Source organism: Cygnus olor, chromosome 5 (assembly GCF_009769625.2).
Source record: "Cygnus olor isolate bCygOlo1 chromosome 5, bCygOlo1.pri.v2, whole genome shotgun sequence".
Classification (NCBI taxonomy): Eukaryota; Metazoa; Chordata; class Aves; order Anseriformes; family Anatidae; genus Cygnus; species Cygnus olor.
Genome location: NC_049173.1, coordinates 22,913,305 through 22,931,381, shown reverse-complemented (window position 1 = coordinate 22,931,381; position 18,077 = coordinate 22,913,305). Strand labels below are relative to the sequence as shown.

General features: G+C 47.6%; 1 protein-coding gene across 5 annotated transcripts in view; it reads left to right on the top strand.

Moving 5' to 3' along the window:
* ADCK1 (aarF domain containing kinase 1) overlaps positions 1–15,802 on the top strand; it is an 88,354-nt gene extending 72,552 nt beyond the window's left edge. For all 5 annotated transcript variants that reach the window (XM_040559131.1, XM_040559134.1, XM_040559133.1 and 2 more), the window contains 4 exons: positions 9,368–9,517; positions 9,765–9,962; positions 13,357–13,550; positions 14,953–15,802. In XM_040559131.1, the coding sequence (XP_040415065.1) occupies positions 9,368–9,517; positions 9,765–9,962; positions 13,357–13,550; positions 14,953–15,124 (714 nt within the window). In that variant the 3' untranslated portion in view covers positions 15,125–15,802. The remainder of the gene's footprint in view (positions 1–9,367; positions 9,518–9,764; positions 9,963–13,356; positions 13,551–14,952) is intronic.
* The last annotated feature ends 2,275 nt before the right edge of the window (positions 15,803–18,077 follow it).

Sequence of the window (18,077 nt, the reverse complement as noted above, 5' to 3'; positions counted from 1 at the left end):
CAAATCTAGCCCACAGCACTCAGATACAAAACTGAATATTTCTCAATATTCAGTCTTGAAACTGTCAGAAAGGCTTGTTCTGATGCATTAGCAGGAGGACTCTTGAACAATGTTCAGATTTTGAGCAGGGCTTCCTCTAAGTTCTTGGGCAGCAGATTTATTCTGATAGAAGAGACTTAGGATGAAAATTTAGCTCTTATTTTTGTTCATCCACCCCTTTTGAAAGGTTGTTTTGTGACATCTTGGCACAATAGGTTCCATGCAGCAAGGAAACCACATATTTTGCTGGTCTCTAAATGATGTCTAAAATGTAATTAAAAAAAAAAAAGTCAACCAACTCTTACTACAGCAAGGTATAAGCCTCAGAAGTTTTGGCAATCTGTCAGGTTTATGATGTTACTCAGCTCAGTGGTAAGACTCGACATTTCTGCAGTTTCAGTACCTGTGCTGAGCTGTTCTTTGTCCTTTTTCTCTCTCTGCCCCCCCAAATTAATGATCAGCTTTTACTGATTGCCAATAAAGTAGTCAAAAGAGGGGATACCAAGACCCTCAGAAGCATGCGATGGGGAATAAGGGTCTGTTGTTATGGCCACAGCGAGATGGTAGGAGCCACGCACACCCCAGACCACTTCTCTGGTGAGGTGCAGCAGATGGTGACAAATACAACCTGGGTCCATTATCAGCTGCTGCTGTTGATGCCATGGGTAAGGAGCTTCATGGCATGGTGGCAAAGTGAACAACAGGCAGTAGGCACTGAAAGGAGCATGAGGAGGGGGTGGCAACAAAGGTTTCAAGAGTATGATGTGACTTAGACAGCAGTTCTGGCTTTTAAGAGATGCATTAGCTCCCTATAAATCACCTCAATCTATCTATCTATCAACTCCGCTATCATCTTACTCCATTTTGTTTTACTGGGCAGAGGAAGATGAGTCTTCACTAAGCAGGATTTCTCTTGTGTGACAACGCACCCTTGAAAAGCAAGCTGAGCCTCTCTCCTCTAAATGGAAAGGATCCCTGAGGTGAAAGCTCCCTTCAAACCAGGTTACTGACATTTACTTAATACCGTCTGTAGCAGGATTATCATTAAAGCTGCCCAAAAGCACATTAATCTCTCTGGATCCGTCCAAGCGCTGGACTGTAATGGCATTTAATCAGAGAAGGCTTTGATTTCTAAAGACAAGTGCAAACACTGAAATATCTGCCTGTGGAACAGTTACTGATTCATGTGTAAGTGTAGCCGAGGATGAGAATGCAGCTAGGATATTGACAATGGGAGGGAAGCCTGGAGAAGGGAGTTATGAGGGAAGGAGCTGGTGTGAATTTTGAGGGAAGACCAGGGTTAAGAAAGGGGCCACTTGGAAACTGGGTTGTTCCTGTTTCAAGACACAAAAGCAGTTACATTCTTGCTTGGGAAGATACATTTGGAGATGCTGGGTAGAGCAGAGAAGGGAGGAAAAATATAGACTGAGGGGCTCTCAAGTTGTTTGTAGCATACAAAGGAGGAAAGGAAGGCTGCTTAGAGCAAGGACTTCTAAGGAAGACCTCAGATGGCACACATGCCCCCTTTGCACCTATTCTGATTTTAACTGATCCATTTAGAGAGACCATGTCCATATACAAATCTTGACATTCTCTATGATCTGCTGCATAGGTCCTCCTTGTCCTTCCTTGTAGGTGCTCTGACTATGTCCACAGAGGCTGCTGGATCAGCGGGCTATGGGAGCTGTGGAGCTTAGAGATGTGCTTGTGCTACATGCTGTATTGCCTCCAAGTAACCAGCCAGTACTGGCAGGCAAGTGGAGAGCTCACCGTGATTGCCGTGGTTTGTGTTTGAGTCAGGAAAGGAAATGGTGCTGTGTGCTTCAGCTCACTGAGTGCCTGGTCATGGGCCGTGGATGATTCAGAAGTCAGTGAAATGTTTTGTCCAGCTGAGAAGTGAAAGCAAACAGCTAAGATACTTAAGATGAGCTACTGTGTGCAATTATTGCCATCTGTCACTTCATCCTATTGTGGCTTTTTGCTTCCTTCTGCTACTAAATGGAATCCTCACTGCAATGATATCTCTTAGCTCAATAAAGAGCTCAGCTACCTTCTGATGGTTGACAGCTTTGCAACCTGAAATATGCTTTCAGTGTGGGATTTACCATTCTGCCAAGAGCCAGGAGCCGCTGACTTGGGGCTGCTAAAATTTAAATGGGATTTCCCAGGGCGGAATCCTTTTGTCAGTGCAAGTATGGAAACTTCTCATGTCTCAAGTATTTGTGCTTATAAAACTCAAGTGTTAGACGAAATGGAGCATGGAGTTCCTGGGGAAAATGGTTATTCTTGCTCTTGGCACCTGCTGATTTAATCTGGGGAGAGGTTTCCTTACAGATTCTCCTACATTTCTTCTTGCCTGAAGCTTAACGACAGTTCACAAGGCACTGGTAAACAAGGATGGTGACCTCCAGCATTTCCAGCTTCTGAACTATGCAAAGACACCACATAAAGAGTTAAATAACACACAAACCCTTCTCTTACTGAAAGTCAGTCTCAAGCGTAAGTGTGAATCAATTGCTCAAGAGTCTCAGCAAGATGCTTTACGTTAAATCCAAGGAAATACAACTACATTTAAAGCCAAGGGAAAATGATCCCCCTGTCCATTTCAGGTCTGACAGAGATGCAAATAACAATTAAATGAACAACAACTGGTCTTCTCTGTAGAAACTTACTAAGCTAGCCCCTCAGTTCCCTGGCTAGTTAAGTCAGAATATTTCTTCCCATTTAAATGCAGTAGAATGAGCAGGAAAATAATTTCCTCAGTTCCCAAGAGAGAGTATGGGGCATGCTAGGAGTACACTCTGGAAGCCCTAAAAGCTACTCCCGAATCCTAATGACATCTTATGTGTCCAGATATCACTTTGCTGTGTTGCTAGATCAGTAGATAGCAATAGTGCTACGTTACAGAGCACTGTGTTTTGATCCTCACAACTGCATCATAGAGGACAAAGTGTGAAATTGGATCTCTTGTGTGTGACCATCCTAATCTTCTATGGACAAGAGCCATTTCAGAGCAGAGACATACAGCAGGCTTCAGATTGTGGCTCTTCTCAGTCCACACCCTTTGCTAATTTGACACCAGTTTAATTGGGCAGGATTGTACTAGCAGGATTAAGCAAACCCTTAGACGATGGCCATAATAACAACTGCAGAAGAAAGCAAAAACCCAATACACTCTTCAATCCAATTAACCTTCGATTAAGGTTCCAAAATCAATGCTATTCTTTTGGCCTGAGGAGCTAATATTGAGCCCTGAGAAATGAGCTGCACAACGACCTTTACTTTTAATGAGATCAATAGAAGTTAGTGTCGCCATGTCTTAAAATAATTGGCAAATATTACAGCCAAATTAAGGCTGGAGACTAGTATCTGCTCCTGATCTAAAGAGACAGTCACAAATGGAGGTGGGACAAGAAAAGATAGTGCCCTATCAGGCAGTTTCATCTGGGTCTTATCAGAGGAAGGCAATGAGATCAGCTTTACAATGACCATGCACAGGATTTTTTTCTTTGCCCTTCTTCTTTGTGTCAGTTGGAGGCATGTAGCCAGGACTGCTGCAGATTACTCAGGAGGCCAGGAAAGTATCAGTGACTCTTCCTGGATAACTCTGGGCAGTTTTTTACATTGCAGCTACCAGTGAACATGGTATATCTGCCATCTGGTTGCTAAAGGAGTATTCATAGGCTCAAATTTGCACTCACTCATTTCTTTCTTGCTAACTAGGCATATCGGCCTGGTGTTTGTAAGGGTTTTTATTTGTGATGGGCTTTCCAGTGTTTTGTTAATATCAGGTGGTTCTGTCAGCTGGGCATGCTGTCTTGTTAAGAGGTGGGTTGTATATACAAGAAGAAACACATCACTGCTGTTACCTGTGCTATGGCTTGGGGTCCTCTGAATTAGATGACAAAAATGCAGTAGGCGTACTTGATACACTGGATATGAGTCAGATAAATAGAAAGGGTGGGGATTGGTAGGGAAGTTGCAAAGTGGGTGAGAGACTGATAGAGACAATGGTAATGAGAGAAATTATCACAGTGGAGTTTTTCGAGGTTTGCTCTTCAAACCGATCTTAATAATTTCAGTAATGACCTTGACACAAACAGAACTTTGTGGAAGAGGTTATGAATGGCACCAGTTTGGGATGTTTTGTCATTGTAGAGGAGGGTTAAAGTAGCAATAGCACCTGGTGGCCTTGAGGACTGGAGTGATAGAAAGGCATAAAAATGAGAAATACCAAGTGAAAAGCCATACGCTTAAAAGCTAATGAGAAGAGTTTCTTAAATATGCTGGGAGTTTATCAGAGGGAAGTGAATGGAGTCGAATCCTGCTGGACGCTGGTCACTAGTGGTGTCCCCCAGGGCTCAGTATCGGGGCCAGTTCTCTTCAATATCTTTATCAATGATCTGGACAAGGGGATCAAGTGCACCCTCGGTAAGTTTGCAGACAGCACCAAGTCAGGTGTGAGTAACCTCCTACCTGCTCAAAGGTAGGAGGGCTCTGCAGAGGGATCTGGATATGGGACAGCCTGACCGATGGGCTGAGGCTACCTGTAGGAGGTTAAACAAGGCTGAGTGCCGGGTCCTGCACTCAGGGCACAACAACCCCATGCAGCACTACAGGCTGGGGGAAGAGGGGCTGGAAAGCTGCCGGGTGGAACAGGACTGGGGGATATTGGTTGATAGACAGCTGAATATGAGCCAGCAGTGTGCTCAGGTGGCCAAGAAGGCCAACAGCATCCTAGCTTGTATCAGAAGCAGTGTGGCCAGAAGGACTGGGGAAGTGATTGTCCCCCTGTACTCGGCCCTGGTGAGGCCGCACCTCGAGTACTGTGTTCAGCTTTGGGCTCCTCATTACTAGAAGGACATCGAGGTGCTCGAGCGAGTCCAGAGAAGGGCAACGAAGCTGGTGAAGGGTCTAGAAGACAGGTCTTATGGGGAGCAGCTGAGGGAACTGGGGTTGTTTAGCCTAGAGAAAAGGAGGCTCAGAGGAGACCTTACCATGCTGTACAGTTACCTTAAAGGAGGCTATAGCAAGCATTTTTATATCCTGTAAGCATTTTTTTCAATATTAAAATATTGGGTTGAAAATGTGTAGTTTGCCTGAGACAGTGTCATGGTCATGTCATATCATGTGGCAATGGCAGGTTGCTATTTGCGTTGGCTGGTGAGGACACGGGCTTTCTTGGTGGCCATAGTCATCACGTTCTGCTGCAGCACAGACAGACAAATTGAACTTCTTTTTGGCAATAACACACCTTCTGGCAATAGGCAAGGATGTGCCTCTGGCCATAGCCTGAGTCTGGTGTCAATCTGACATACCAAGCTCAGATCTGCTTGCTCACTGGCATGTTTTTTTTAATTTTTTCTTATAATGCCTAAATTATCCTATTCTTGATTATACCTGCTTCTACCTAGTTATATTTCTTGTAGCACATTCAGTGCTACAAGTGCCTCTTTCCTTGGTATTCAAACCTTTTAAAATTGGTAGACTGTCTCTTCTCTGGTATTCTTTAGCCAACTCCAGAACCTTCAGCTCTTTTAATCTTTTTTCCTAAGTAAATTCCTCCTGCATCCTGCTCATTTATTTGCTTTTTCTAAACTCACTCCGTGTTGTCTGCATCTCTCTTAATGAGGTGTCTTGAAGTGAATGCAGGATTCCAAGGGTGATCATTATTTTTTTTACCATGCGCAGCAGAACAGTGCTGGGAGACCCTGGTAATCATAAGGACCTTGTGTTGGATGATAAACAGGGAAAGGAATGATGACCTCACCGTGTCATAACAAAATGCCTGTGTGTTTACTTTGGTCTTTGCTTCCGTAAATCATTGCAACCTTTTGTCTAATTTGCTATGCACCTTCACCCCAAGGTCTTACACAGCCTGAACGCATGCTGAATTCCTTTCTTCCCCTGAGTAGAGGTTTTCACGTGTTTGTTTTCTCATTTCACCTAACTGCATTCTTCCAGAGTGAATTCTTTGTAAGTTATTTGTCCAGTGGTATTTTCAGTAAGGATGCACTGAAGGCCAGTAGTGATGGGGCACTGTACTGGATAAAGCAAAACAGGGGTCAGCATCTATGGGAAGTTTGGTGGCATAGATGACAGGTTCTTCCAATTGCTTTTCCACAAGAGTTTTAAGAACCTTATTCCCACGAATATTCAAAAAGCACACTGTGTTGTTGGCTGGTGATTAATGTGGAAAATCATGCACTGCTGTTAGTCTTCCCTGACCAGGGGAGCCTGTATACACTCCAAGCACCAAGACAAACTGGTCCCCTAGGGCTCCCTTTCTGTGAATCTCTCTTGAAACTGCTTAAAGGGTGTCAATAGAAGATGAGTGCTTCAGAGTTTAGGGGAGTTCACTCCAGGCAAATTACTGGGAATCATTGCCGGTAGTCACTGAGGTCTCAGAGAGAGAAACTCAAAAAGCAAGCACACATGGAACAACAGACCTACAGTTATCCATGCACGATCAAACACTTATTGACATATACTTTTTCTGATACCAAGAAATCATATTTTTGCTAATATACAGGCACAGAACTGTACCAAACATATGTACCAAACCTGCTCCCCAGGTTGTAGATGCATAGGTCTTTTGCATAGCCTTGTATCTCATCCAGAGAGCAAGCTGTGTCAGTGGAGGTACTTGTCACTGCTCACTGCTGTGTGTAATGATGATGCGAGTGCCTAGGAAAAAGATGAAAACTTGAAGAAGGAATATATTTACCTTTATTTTTAGTTTTCCTTTTCCTGTCCTGGTCCCCTTTCTCTGGCCCCTTTGAGATGTAGAGCTAGAAAGCTGGGAAACTGAGAAAAACAGAATTCAATTTTTACATTACTTTTCTTTTCTTTCCCTCTGAACGATTAGTGAAAGTCTTTTTGTACTAAGTTTAAGAATCCTATAATAATAGCCACGTTTCAGTACTTCGGCAGGTGCACGTTAGATAACTGTGTACAGAAAATGAAGTTATGTAAGTAAAAAAACTTAAAGCATTGGACATATGACACATCTGTACCAAAGGTCCTATATATAGTATATGTGTCTTTGAAGACTCATGGAGCTATATTGCAATTAATGTATGTAAAGGTGTCATGGTTATTTCTTAACTTTTTGCTCTAGAAACATGAATTCCTTTTGTCTGAATTATAATGATGGCTCACTATTTTTATTTTATACTCTAATTTCTAGAAATATAGCCTTCCTTTTTGTTTAGAACTCAACAGCATTGATGCTTTCTATCTTAATTTCTCTTCAATTTTAGAGGTATGTCAGCAGACAAAAATACGCTAAAATACTTCAGTGTGCAGCTCCATCTCTTACTCTAAGTAAATTTATTTTTTTCAAAGGTAAAGACTGTTTTATTTTATCATAAATCCCTGTGACATATTTTCTGTATGCTAACTAAATTATACAGAATGTTTTCCTCTCTCTTAAAGAAGCTGTAAAGTTTAGTTTCAGAGCATTAGCTACTGGAAATATTCAAGGCTGTACTCTGGTGAAATAAATATAAGTATGGCAGAGAAGGGAGACGGGATGGGGAAGTAAAGGTTGTCTTGTACCCATGACCCAGCCCGTGGGTCTGAGCAGGGCTGTGACCCCTCTAAGGTGACCCATGGTAAGGTGGGAAGATGAATCCCAAGCTTCTGTTCTGTTGTGTCTTGGGCTGTAAAAGGCTATGACCACAGATAGTAACCTGTCTGCTGTTGGTGGCTGAAGAGAGGACACCTGCCCTGCACCTGCAGCAGTCATGATGTCCAAGTCCACTTCTCCTGGTGTGCAGGTCCCTGGGAGTCTGCATGAGTGAATGATTAGCTCAGGACAGACTGTCTGGCACATCCTTGGACTGCAAGGTTCTACTTACCCTTTCTAGGATGTCAGAACACCTGGTACTTCGGACTTACCAAATTTTACAGCTAAAGCACCTGCATGGGTGATTTGGCATGGGGGCCGCATCCCCATGATTCAGTAGTCGCTCCAGGTCCCACCTGAGGGAAGGAGGGTTGTCCTACCTGGTTCTACAGCTGTCCCTGTTGGTGTGCTGCGGGCAGGGTTCCCATGCTTCCTCCTCACTTGTAGTTACTTGGGCATTGCTCATCAGGATGCTGTTCTACACTTGGCTGCTCTGCTTCCAGCTGCTCCCCTGGGCTCTTGGTGGCTCAGCCAGGTCTGGAGCTCCGCATGCCCTGTCCTGATGCAGTAGCGTGGCATTGTTCTGTGGCTTCCTAAACAGCCACTGCGCTCCTCTCAGAGGTGGCTGCATTTCATATGTGGGTAAAGCAAGCCCTTTCCTTGCTGTCAGGTTTTCTGCAGGACAAGCTGTCGTTAGTATAACCATTACCTCTTCCGCCACCTCCGCTTGTGGGGACAGCTGCCTGTTTGCTGCTTACATCGTGTGTCTGCTTGAAATCATTTGTAACGATTGACTTTTAATTGTCTTTTAATTGCTTGTTCAGCACTCTGCTGTGGAGCACTGTGCCACTTTCTGATGGCAGGGAGGACCAGCAGTGGGATGTCAGGGTGAGAGGTTGCTGTGCTGGTGTGGTGAGGGATTGATCTGAGGTCCTGGGGATGTTCACTAGCTCCTAGGAGATTTTAACTGTAATAACATCTCCGGGTGATGAGAAGCAGTGGCATGGAGGGACACGGCAATGACAGGATGATTTAAACAGCTTTTCTGTGCTGCTTCATCTTCACAGACATCGTAAATCAGATTAGTGTGGGACTGAGGAAAGAAAGGGGGAAAGTAGGAGACAGTGTGGTGGAGGGAGGGCAGAGGGAGCCTGCGTTCATTCTGGTAAGCAGACAGACAGGCTGATCCTCTCCCACCTCTTCTCCACTGGGCCCTGCTGTCATCCATTGAAGGAAACACCTGAGTCTTCATACAAGTGGCATTCCACCCACCCCAGCAGCTTCTTCAATACCTTCTCTGTCAAGGTCTATCTGCCACTATCTGCTGTCTCATTTTCCTCCTCCTTACCAGAAACCCTATTTTTCCCCACAGGACCAGAAACCTCATTCCTACCCATTCCTAACCCACATTCCTACCACATTCCTACCCTTTTTCATGCCAGATAAATATTCTCAAATAACGCCTAACCCTGCAAACATCTTCGTGATACCCCCTGCGTGGATCCTTCCCTGTGCAGCAGACACCAGCAGCCGTACCGTGCATTTGTCAGCATGAGGGGTCCCCGAGCTCTGTGTGGGGACGTTGGCATGTGCCAGCCCCTTGCTCCCCGCAGTGCTGGCACACAGGGGCTGCCTCCCCTCCCTGGCACGCACCCTGCTGGGGGTGGCAGTGTGTGACCAGCTCCTCTCTCCTTACAGATCTCTCGCAACCTGGGGAAACTCTACAGTGAAATGATCTTCGTGAATGGCTTTGTCCACTGTGACCCGCACCCAGGCAATGTGCTGGTGAAGAAGTGCCCAGCCTCTGGCAAGGCCCACATCATCCTCCTGGACCATGGGCTCTACCAGGTACGTAACTGGGGGGGGCTTCCAAGGCCCTGCGAGCTGCCCGTGGGTGTCAGGCTGGAAGAGCGTACCCAGCTGCAGCCTTGCTCCTCGAAGCCCATATGAATATGTTTTTCCTGTTACTCCCATAACCCTCCAAGGAAATTTCCTGACTCTGAAGTGGGGGATAGGGCATGGCTAGGGGGCACAAGGCTTTCCTCCTTGTTCCCTGCCCTCTGTGAACTTCTGAGGGCTGTGTCTTCCTCCCCAGGTGCTGAGCGAGTCGTTCCGCATGGACTACTGCCGCCTTTGGCAGGCCCTTATCAAGGCCGATATGAAGAGGGTGCAGAAGTACAGCCGGCGGCTTGGGGCGGGGGATTTGTACCCGCTCTTTGCCTGCATGCTCACTGCCAGGTCCTGGGAGTCTGTCAACAGGGGCATTGACCGGTCGCCAGTCTCAGCCAGCGAGGTAGGACCTGTGTGCCCTCCCCTACTGCCTGTCCTCCTTCTTCTCAGGTACCTTCCCTGTTCTAACCACTTGTATCGCTGATACCAGAGTGATACTGGGCAGCCCCTGGCAGCTCCATAGCAAATTCTGCATTGACAGCTGAGCTAGAATAAGCCAGGAATCCTTCTACACCGTGTGTTATAGTGGCTAAACTTAATCTCCCAGTTTTACTTGTCATGGGCTGCTTAAATTTTGTATAATATTTTAATGGCTAAGTGTTCACCAGTTCTGGCAGGAGAAACATTTGTAGATCAGCCTTTTCTTAAAATGAAAAGAAGTGTTTAATGCAGCTGTGCAAGGAACCAGCAAGGAGGATAGGGTGAGGTAGAGGAGACATAAAGGCCTAGTGGGAAGATATGAGAAGGATAATGCATTATCACTATTCATGTAAATGACTATCAGCACTGATACAAACTCCTAAAAACCCTCGGAAATTACCTCCCAATCAGAAACCCTATTAACTTGGAGTCAAGGTTGCTTAACTGCAGATTCTGTCAACTCAATCACTACAAATCTAGGAAATTGCCACTTACATTCTCCCCGCTTTCCTATCCACACATGCTGGGATCCTTCTCACGCCTGCTAGCACTCCTGACACGCACACATTGCCTTAAGAATAGTAGCAGCCCCTGCCAGCTGTGCTTTTTTTAGAGGTGAGCCTATAGTGATGTGATTTCAGGAAATGGACCAGAATCTGTAGGGAGAAACATGTTGTATCCTATGGTTTGTTCTTATCTGCACACATTTGTAGTAGATAGAATGAAATTAATTTAAGTAGCATTAAAATATCGTTCTGTGAAATCCTCTCCTGGAAATTCCTTGGGGTTGATGTTTCGTTTTGATGGATGGGGTTGAATTTGCTGTACTGGCTTGCCATTACCCACAGCAATGAGTAGGTCAGATCCTTGGGTAATGGAACCCCCCCAGTAATTTGATCGCTTCCTACCTGAGTTAATCTTCCGCATATCAGAAATAATATAATGACTGTTTACCAGATCTGTGCTTGATCTGCTGAGTTCTGGAGTTGGTAGCTCCAGAAGAAAATTCAGAGACACCACATTGAATCTACACAGAGCTGGCTCCAGTGCTATAAGGCCAGTGTTGAATCTGAGCTAATAAGTGATGTTTGTCCTAAGCTGGCTTGTGTAAGTTATGCAGAGATGTGACTGTGGCTGCACGGTGCACTGTGTGGGCTAATGAACTTTGTCAGAGCCGAATTGCTTGTATGGAGCCAACTCTGTTGTCTTGGCCTATATGACACAATTAATGCTGAAACTGGATAATCCTGCAGCAGATAATGGGGAGCTGAGCAGATTTACTGTGACATTAGGAAATGAGCTGCTGTTTGCCCTTAGTTTAGAGGTGAATTGGAAAGATCGTATCAGCAGCAAGAGCCAAGTGCCCCTGTAGGCAGGTGCCATCAGCGTAGAGCTCGGGTGGATGTGCTTGAGGATAGATTGACAGCAGAGTGGTCTGAGAGACAAGTAAACCCTCCTGATACAACATCTTAGCTGTCGTGTGCTATGTCCAGTCTGGGGCACTGCCTCCTGAGAAAGGTTTGATGAAAGTGGGAAGAGGCCAGTGGGAAGCTGATGGTCAAGCAGGTGCAACTCATGAGCTAAGTCTGAGCAAGCTAGGGCAGAAAAAGTCCAGAAAAGTGCAGGTTGAGGGAAGATGTAAGTGTGATTTTCAAATCTGGTAAAGACAGATTGCAAACAGGACAAGAAATAATGGGTTTAAAGTTCAGCTAAGGAGATTTTGGTAATAACACGAGTAAAGCAGGATCTAATGACAAGGCTAGAGAGACGCTGGTGTGGATGGTCTGGGGAGGATGCGGGTCACATCACTGAAGGGTTTTAAGAGCAGGCTAGGCAAACTTGTGAGGGTTGCCATAGGTGTAGTTGTTCCTGCCTTGAGCCAAGGCCAGGCAGCTGACCGCCCAGGGTGGCTGCTAGCCTTATCTCATCAGATTTTATGTTTGTGTTTTGTTGCATCCTGCAGCAGCCTCTGCGATTGCAGCCAAGGGGCTTTTCTCAGTTCCTGTGGCATAGCTCATTTCTTCCTCCGTGCACAGGCTTCACCCTTCACAGAAAATGACAGTTCTGATGACAGATCTTGTGGTTGCTTTGTGATGTGTACAAACAGCTGGAGCTAAAAATAAAAAGAAAAGGAATAGAAAAGAAAACCTATGCGTGGAAAATAAAGTAGCCTCTGCAGTGATGCTGGCAAGGATGAGAGATAAGAATATCAGGAAGGAATTTTCTGCCAACAAATACTGGAACAAAACATTTAACATTTAGGAGAGCTAAGCATCTTCTTGCTGAAGATTTGTGTGTGAGATTGGTGATGGAGGCAGGACAGAAAGATTTATGTGTCGACACCAAAGCAACCATGATGCTGTGTAAGCTGGATACACCTCTGACCATCACGGCCTGCACACGAGATTTGTGTGGGTCTTTTCCTCTGTAATAAGTCTGAAGTTCACAAAGGGTGGGTGTCACATCCCGTATCGTGAAATATAGACCTGCCATCCCTCATTCCACAGAAGAGAAGGTTTTAGAGCTGTCCTTTCTCTCCCCCACAAAGGAGCCTCACTCTCTGTAAGAAGTCATTTACTTCCCTTTGCATGTGTCCTGCTGGTTTCTGGAGGCTGCAGGTGTCCCAGGGACTTTTTTTTTTTTTTTGATTTCTTGATACGGGTCTAGATGGACCTATAGTCTGACACAGATGACAGTTCTGTGGTCTTTTGGGTTAGCATGAAGGTCTGCATAATGCTTTCACGCCTCCACTGAGCTGTGTTGAGGACAGGGGACTAAGCTAAGCTTTGGAAAGAGCTCCATCAGTATATCATGAAGCCATCAGTTGCACGGGACAGCAAAATGCACATGGTGAGGAGCAGCCTGGTTGTCCTTGCAGCATGCCCGACTTCCCAAGCAGTCCTGTGGCACTTGCAGCGCTGCCAGCATTGGGTCTGCTGAGGTGACACTCAGTCAGAAAGCTGCAAGGGCAGTAATGAAACGTTGGTGTGGTTTGCCTGGGCCAAGAACTGAGATAGCAACAAACGCCCTGTTCTCCTGAGAGGCTGTTAATGCTGCCAGTAAGGTGAAGGGGCCTTACCTCACTGAAGGGCAGGTGGAATGTAGCAAGAGTGATCTGTGCCTATGTAATGAGTGCTTGGGACAGCCAGCTGCCTGCTGCAAAACAGCAGGAAGAGCTCTTCAGCACCTGGCCGAGAGTCATGGTCTGGCAAAACGCTGTCTCCTCCTGCCAAATCTCAGCTGCGTCTGGACAGGGGTTTCCCGTGCACTCTCAGCTTCTCTCTCCTTTCTTTCTGACATGACCTGGCTGACTGCAGGATGTGGAGATCCGGTCCAATGCTGCTGCTTACCTACCCCAGATCACCCAGCTCCTCAACAACGTCCCCCGCCAGATGCTGCTGCTGCTGAAGACCAACGACCTGCTAAGGGGGATTGAGTCAGCCCTGCACACACGGGCCAGTGCCAGCTCCTTCCTCAACATGTCTCGCTGCTGCATCAGAGCTGTTTCCACGTGAGTTTCCTCTCCAGGCACCGGGGTCCAGACATGGAGCAGCCTCCAGATATGGAGGGCTGGCTGCTCCCTAGGGGCCGGGAGCCAGCAGGCCAAGGACCAGTCCTGAGCAAAGCAAGCAGGACAGACCCTGTGATGCTGGCCGGGTTCAACCAAAAGTCTGTATCATAATGCAACATCACGGGGATAAGGCAGGTCCAGGGGCAAACAAGGAAGGTGACCTACAGAGCAGGCCTAGTAGTTGCCAGACAGATCCTTAGGGACAGGACAGGGCTGAGGTTAAGCCAGGGGGTTCACACCTAGCTTAGGGGCCCTCAGAGCAGGGCGTGAGCTGGAGACCAGTACTCCTCCAGTACTAGGCACGCACTGAAAGCCCAGGCTTCAGCTTAAATAATGCTTCTGGGCCTATAAGCAGAGAGTGTGGAGGAGGCCCCAGGCTAGCCAGAGCCATGAAGGCATATTAGGGCCCTCCACTCAGGGCCCTGACAAGGCCTGACTTGGATCTTGACCTCTTACCCTTAGCAATGGACCCCTCCCACTCATTAGAGCATCTGCTGAGGTCTGACCCCTGCTCAGTTATACACCTTAGCCTCTTTCTGTGCTGTTCCTGCTCCCATCAGCCTCTCCACAGGGCAGGTGTGTCACCCTGCAGCTGGGGACAGGGATGGGGGTGCAGCCGTAGGATAAGGTTTTAGGGTTTGGCCCTGTAATCCAGAAGAGGGGACAGGGCCCATTACAGACATCAACACTGGGAAGTATTTGTGGGTAGGAAAGATCAGCAAGTTCACTGCTGCTTGCTTCTGCAAGGTGTTGGGGCTGACTGTGAAGATCAGGCTGGTGTTTAAAACCCAGGAACAGGAATCAGGCAGCTGATTTCCACCCGTGAGTCAATTCACTTCCCCTACCTCACATTCCTCCTCCTTGCAGAAGAAATAACTGTTATTTGTCTGAATGATGAGGGAAATGCAAGGCCCAGTTACCCTTTGCTTCTAGTGAAAGGTGGAGAATTATTTTTCTTGGAATCAGTGTGTCAGGATTGTTGGACTCCTGTGAATGTACTACCAGGAAAGGCTACAGGGGTGTGCACCTGCGCCTGTGAGCTGAAGTGAAGCTGGGCACAGAAGCAGATTTTGCCATAGCCCAGGCTCACTACATGCATCGGGAAGGGAACTGGGCTCGCACAGGGGCAGGCCGTCTCTTCTGCCAGATTTGTGCCAGAAAGGGAGTCCCCAGCTCCTCAGGAGCATCTACTTGGAGAAACCCCCTACTCCAGGGGGTGATTCTCCAGGGGCGGGAGTCACCTCCCCTGGGGAGTGTTGGTTGTACTGGAGCTGCAGGACAGGCTGCCTTCCTGTCAGGCTGCGTCCTGCCAGAGCTAACACGGCTGTTTCTCTCGTTCTAGGTATCAGAGGAGCAAGAGTCACTCACTTTACAGGAGGGTCCAGATCTCACTCACAGAAGGACTGAGCCTGTGGCAGATCAACTTGTATGAACTCTTCCTGTGGCTGAAGGGGTCCCGGCTGGGGAACTGGGTCATTTGTCTCCTGAGCTGGATGCACCATTCCACATACTGACACGAGCTGGTGGCAGAGGCCTGCCTGTTCCCTCTCTCACTTCTGCTCTCCACGGCACATTTGCCTTTCTGACTGTTTCTGTCTATCCTGTGGGCTATTTTTGGGTCTTGTTCCTTGTTACATGCTGCACTGTTCTTGCATGTTACAGCATTAGCTTTCTCTGTGGCAGCAAGAGGTGGAGTAGGTACCAGGGCTCTGCTGATTTGTGGGTTAGGAAAGGGAGGTGTGGAATACTGTGTGTCAAGAAGGGCATGGTACTTTCTCTCCCCGTTTGAACAGGGGAAATTCCACACAGATTCCAGTGAAACTGCCCTGGAAGCAAAAGCCTTTCCTAGGCTCTTTCTTAAACAATCCTAAAAAATTTAAGAGAATCACAGCCCTGCCTAGAATGCCCCAAAACATTTGTCTGACCCTCAGAGAAAGCTGGTACATCCCTTAAAAAATCCGATAGGGTTTATATTAGTTATTGCAGAGTCTCCCTGCAAGTGCCTGTGTGTTTCTGGACTTTCCCAGTCCCATTTCTTTGCAGTTGAAGTGGGGGAAGGGGACAGTGGTCCTGCTTCTTTTCTGGGATTCAGGGAAGGCAGGAAGGATGACGACTCAGGGCTCTGAAACTGCCGGTAATGTACGTGTACTGTACAGCGCTGCCACACAGCAAAATAAATGTGTTGCATCAAAGACATTTGTGGGAGGGATGCTGGCTGTACACTCAGGGTGATGTTGTGGCCTCTGACCTCTGTCCTGTTCCCGTTTCTCCATGGAGTGAGTGATGGCAGGCAGTGCTTGTTAACTCCCTGCAAGTCAGATGAAACGCCATCTGGCTCTGTCCTCTGCTCAAGAGGTTTGTTCCACAGCTGGGTCCTCTGGTGCTGTGTCAGATGTGTTGGGATGGGATGGGGTGTCGTTCTCCTGGGAGGGCACACCACGCCTTGCCGCCCAGATCCATGCTGAGCCTGCCTCCTCCCTGGCTGCAGGAGCGCGCTGCAGCACATCTGTGAGGCGTCATCAACCCCGTGTTGCACATCGAGCATTTCGCCTCGTCCCTGCCCGTGACATTTCACTGGTCCTGCCTCAGATGGAAACCTGCCACTTGCTCAGTGGTGCAAGTGACAGGTCTGATGGGTCTGACTCTGCAGCTATGGGATGGCTACTAAGAAGCCTTGCCCAGAGGCCTCTCTTATGCCAGATGTATTTGGGATCCTGGGAGACATCCCTGCTGCTTTTGAGGATTCCCACAGGCAGCAAGGTGGAGGTGACTGCTGAGATCATTTCAGCTTTTTTATAAATGGTCTTGGTGAAAAGTGGCTTACATGCAGGGCACAAAGGATGGGGTGGGAACACCCCTTCACTACCTGCAAGCTTGCTCAGCAGAGGTGTGTTACGCAGGCACCAGGCCGTGCCTGAGTGTAAGCCACAAGAAGAGCGTGTGCTGTCTCCATTTGCATGCAGTTTCCCAGTTTGCACGGGTGTGACACCTCACCTTGCAGTGTGTCCACTTGGGTGTGAGGGGAATCAGGGGGCAGAAGTGGGGGTGAGTGTGTGTGTCAGTCCTCAATGGCTCTTTTTGGCCTTGTGGGAGAGGGAAGGGATGTAATGCACAAAAGGTACCCGACTGCATGAGTGCTTGGGCATGAGGAGGGAGTGACTGGAGAAGGCAGCGACTGCCTGCGTGCCCCTGCACAGGCAGCTGGCTTGGGACTGTCAAAAAGTAGTGTGTGATTGGCGGAGTTATCGATGGGGAATTACTGAACGTGGGGTTTTGGTCTCCTATGCAGTCAATTGCCTGACCCTGCTGTTAACTCTCTGATCCCTTCCCATGAGAGGGACAGAGGCAGGAGTGATGTGCTGCCTCATCTTTAATGAGAGCAAAAAAAGAAACCTAGGTAAGACCAAATGTCCTTACAAAGCTTGTCCCCAGCCTGTGCAGTGACAGATCAGTGATTCCCCCTACTTGTGGGTTGTGCAACGGTGCCAGGGAATGGACTGGAGGTAACTGCAATGGTGAGACTCCTGAGTCAACAAGGAGTCACAGGGTTAGTGGTCCTGCAGCCTGTATGTGAGTAATCTTTGCTTATGTGAGCAGTCCTGCTGAATCAGTGCCTCTCTTGGGTAATTACAGCTGGTAGGCTGACCACTGCGGGTGGGCCTGTCTTCTTCTCTTTGGAGGTAGAGCTCTGCTTGAAAAATTGCTCAGGTGCACTCAGTGAAGTCTGGGAGACCCTCGAGTGATGGCGACCCACTGCGCAGCCCCTTCTTGTGGCTGCCCCCACAAATATCTTTGCTTACCCGCATCTGGGTATACTGACCAGAGCACTGGTCGGGCCTCTCAAACATCTGTAGGAAAGCTCATCCCTTAGCGGGACCCTGGTCATGTCCCTCATTTCCAGAGGATCCCATGGCATGGAGAGGCTCCCCACAGCTGACGTTTGCACCGACTGCTGAGCCCACAGCCTGCTCTCAGCCAAGCCCAGTTTTTCACCTCACCACACATTCCACCAGCCATGCAACTGCTAACGATGCCGCTTTGAGGGTGCAAGCTCTAAAAGTGGGTGGGAACCAGCAGCTCCTCAAACTCATTTTTGGGAGCAGTCAGAGAGCAGGGTGTATTTGAAAGGGCTTTGTCTATTGACATTATTCTCTGCCGGGAGGCTGCGTGCTGCAGTATTAGCAGTGGGGCTCCTCAGTCAGTTTCGCTCAGCTCTCACCATTCCCACAGTCAATCAATGAGGGTTTGCCTGAGGAAAGAACAAGCAAACACCCCGCGTTTGACCCTTTAACATTCCTGCCTTGTCTTTTCGCTGAAAGCTCGCAAAGGTGAATGTGTTAAAAGGGTTTTGAAAAGACACCTCCTCATCCCAATTGTGGTTGTCAAACACAGGTAACCTGGATCAGCTCTGTGCACTTGGCCTTTCCTTGCAGCCTGAATTTATTGGTGTTCTTACCACCAGCAAAT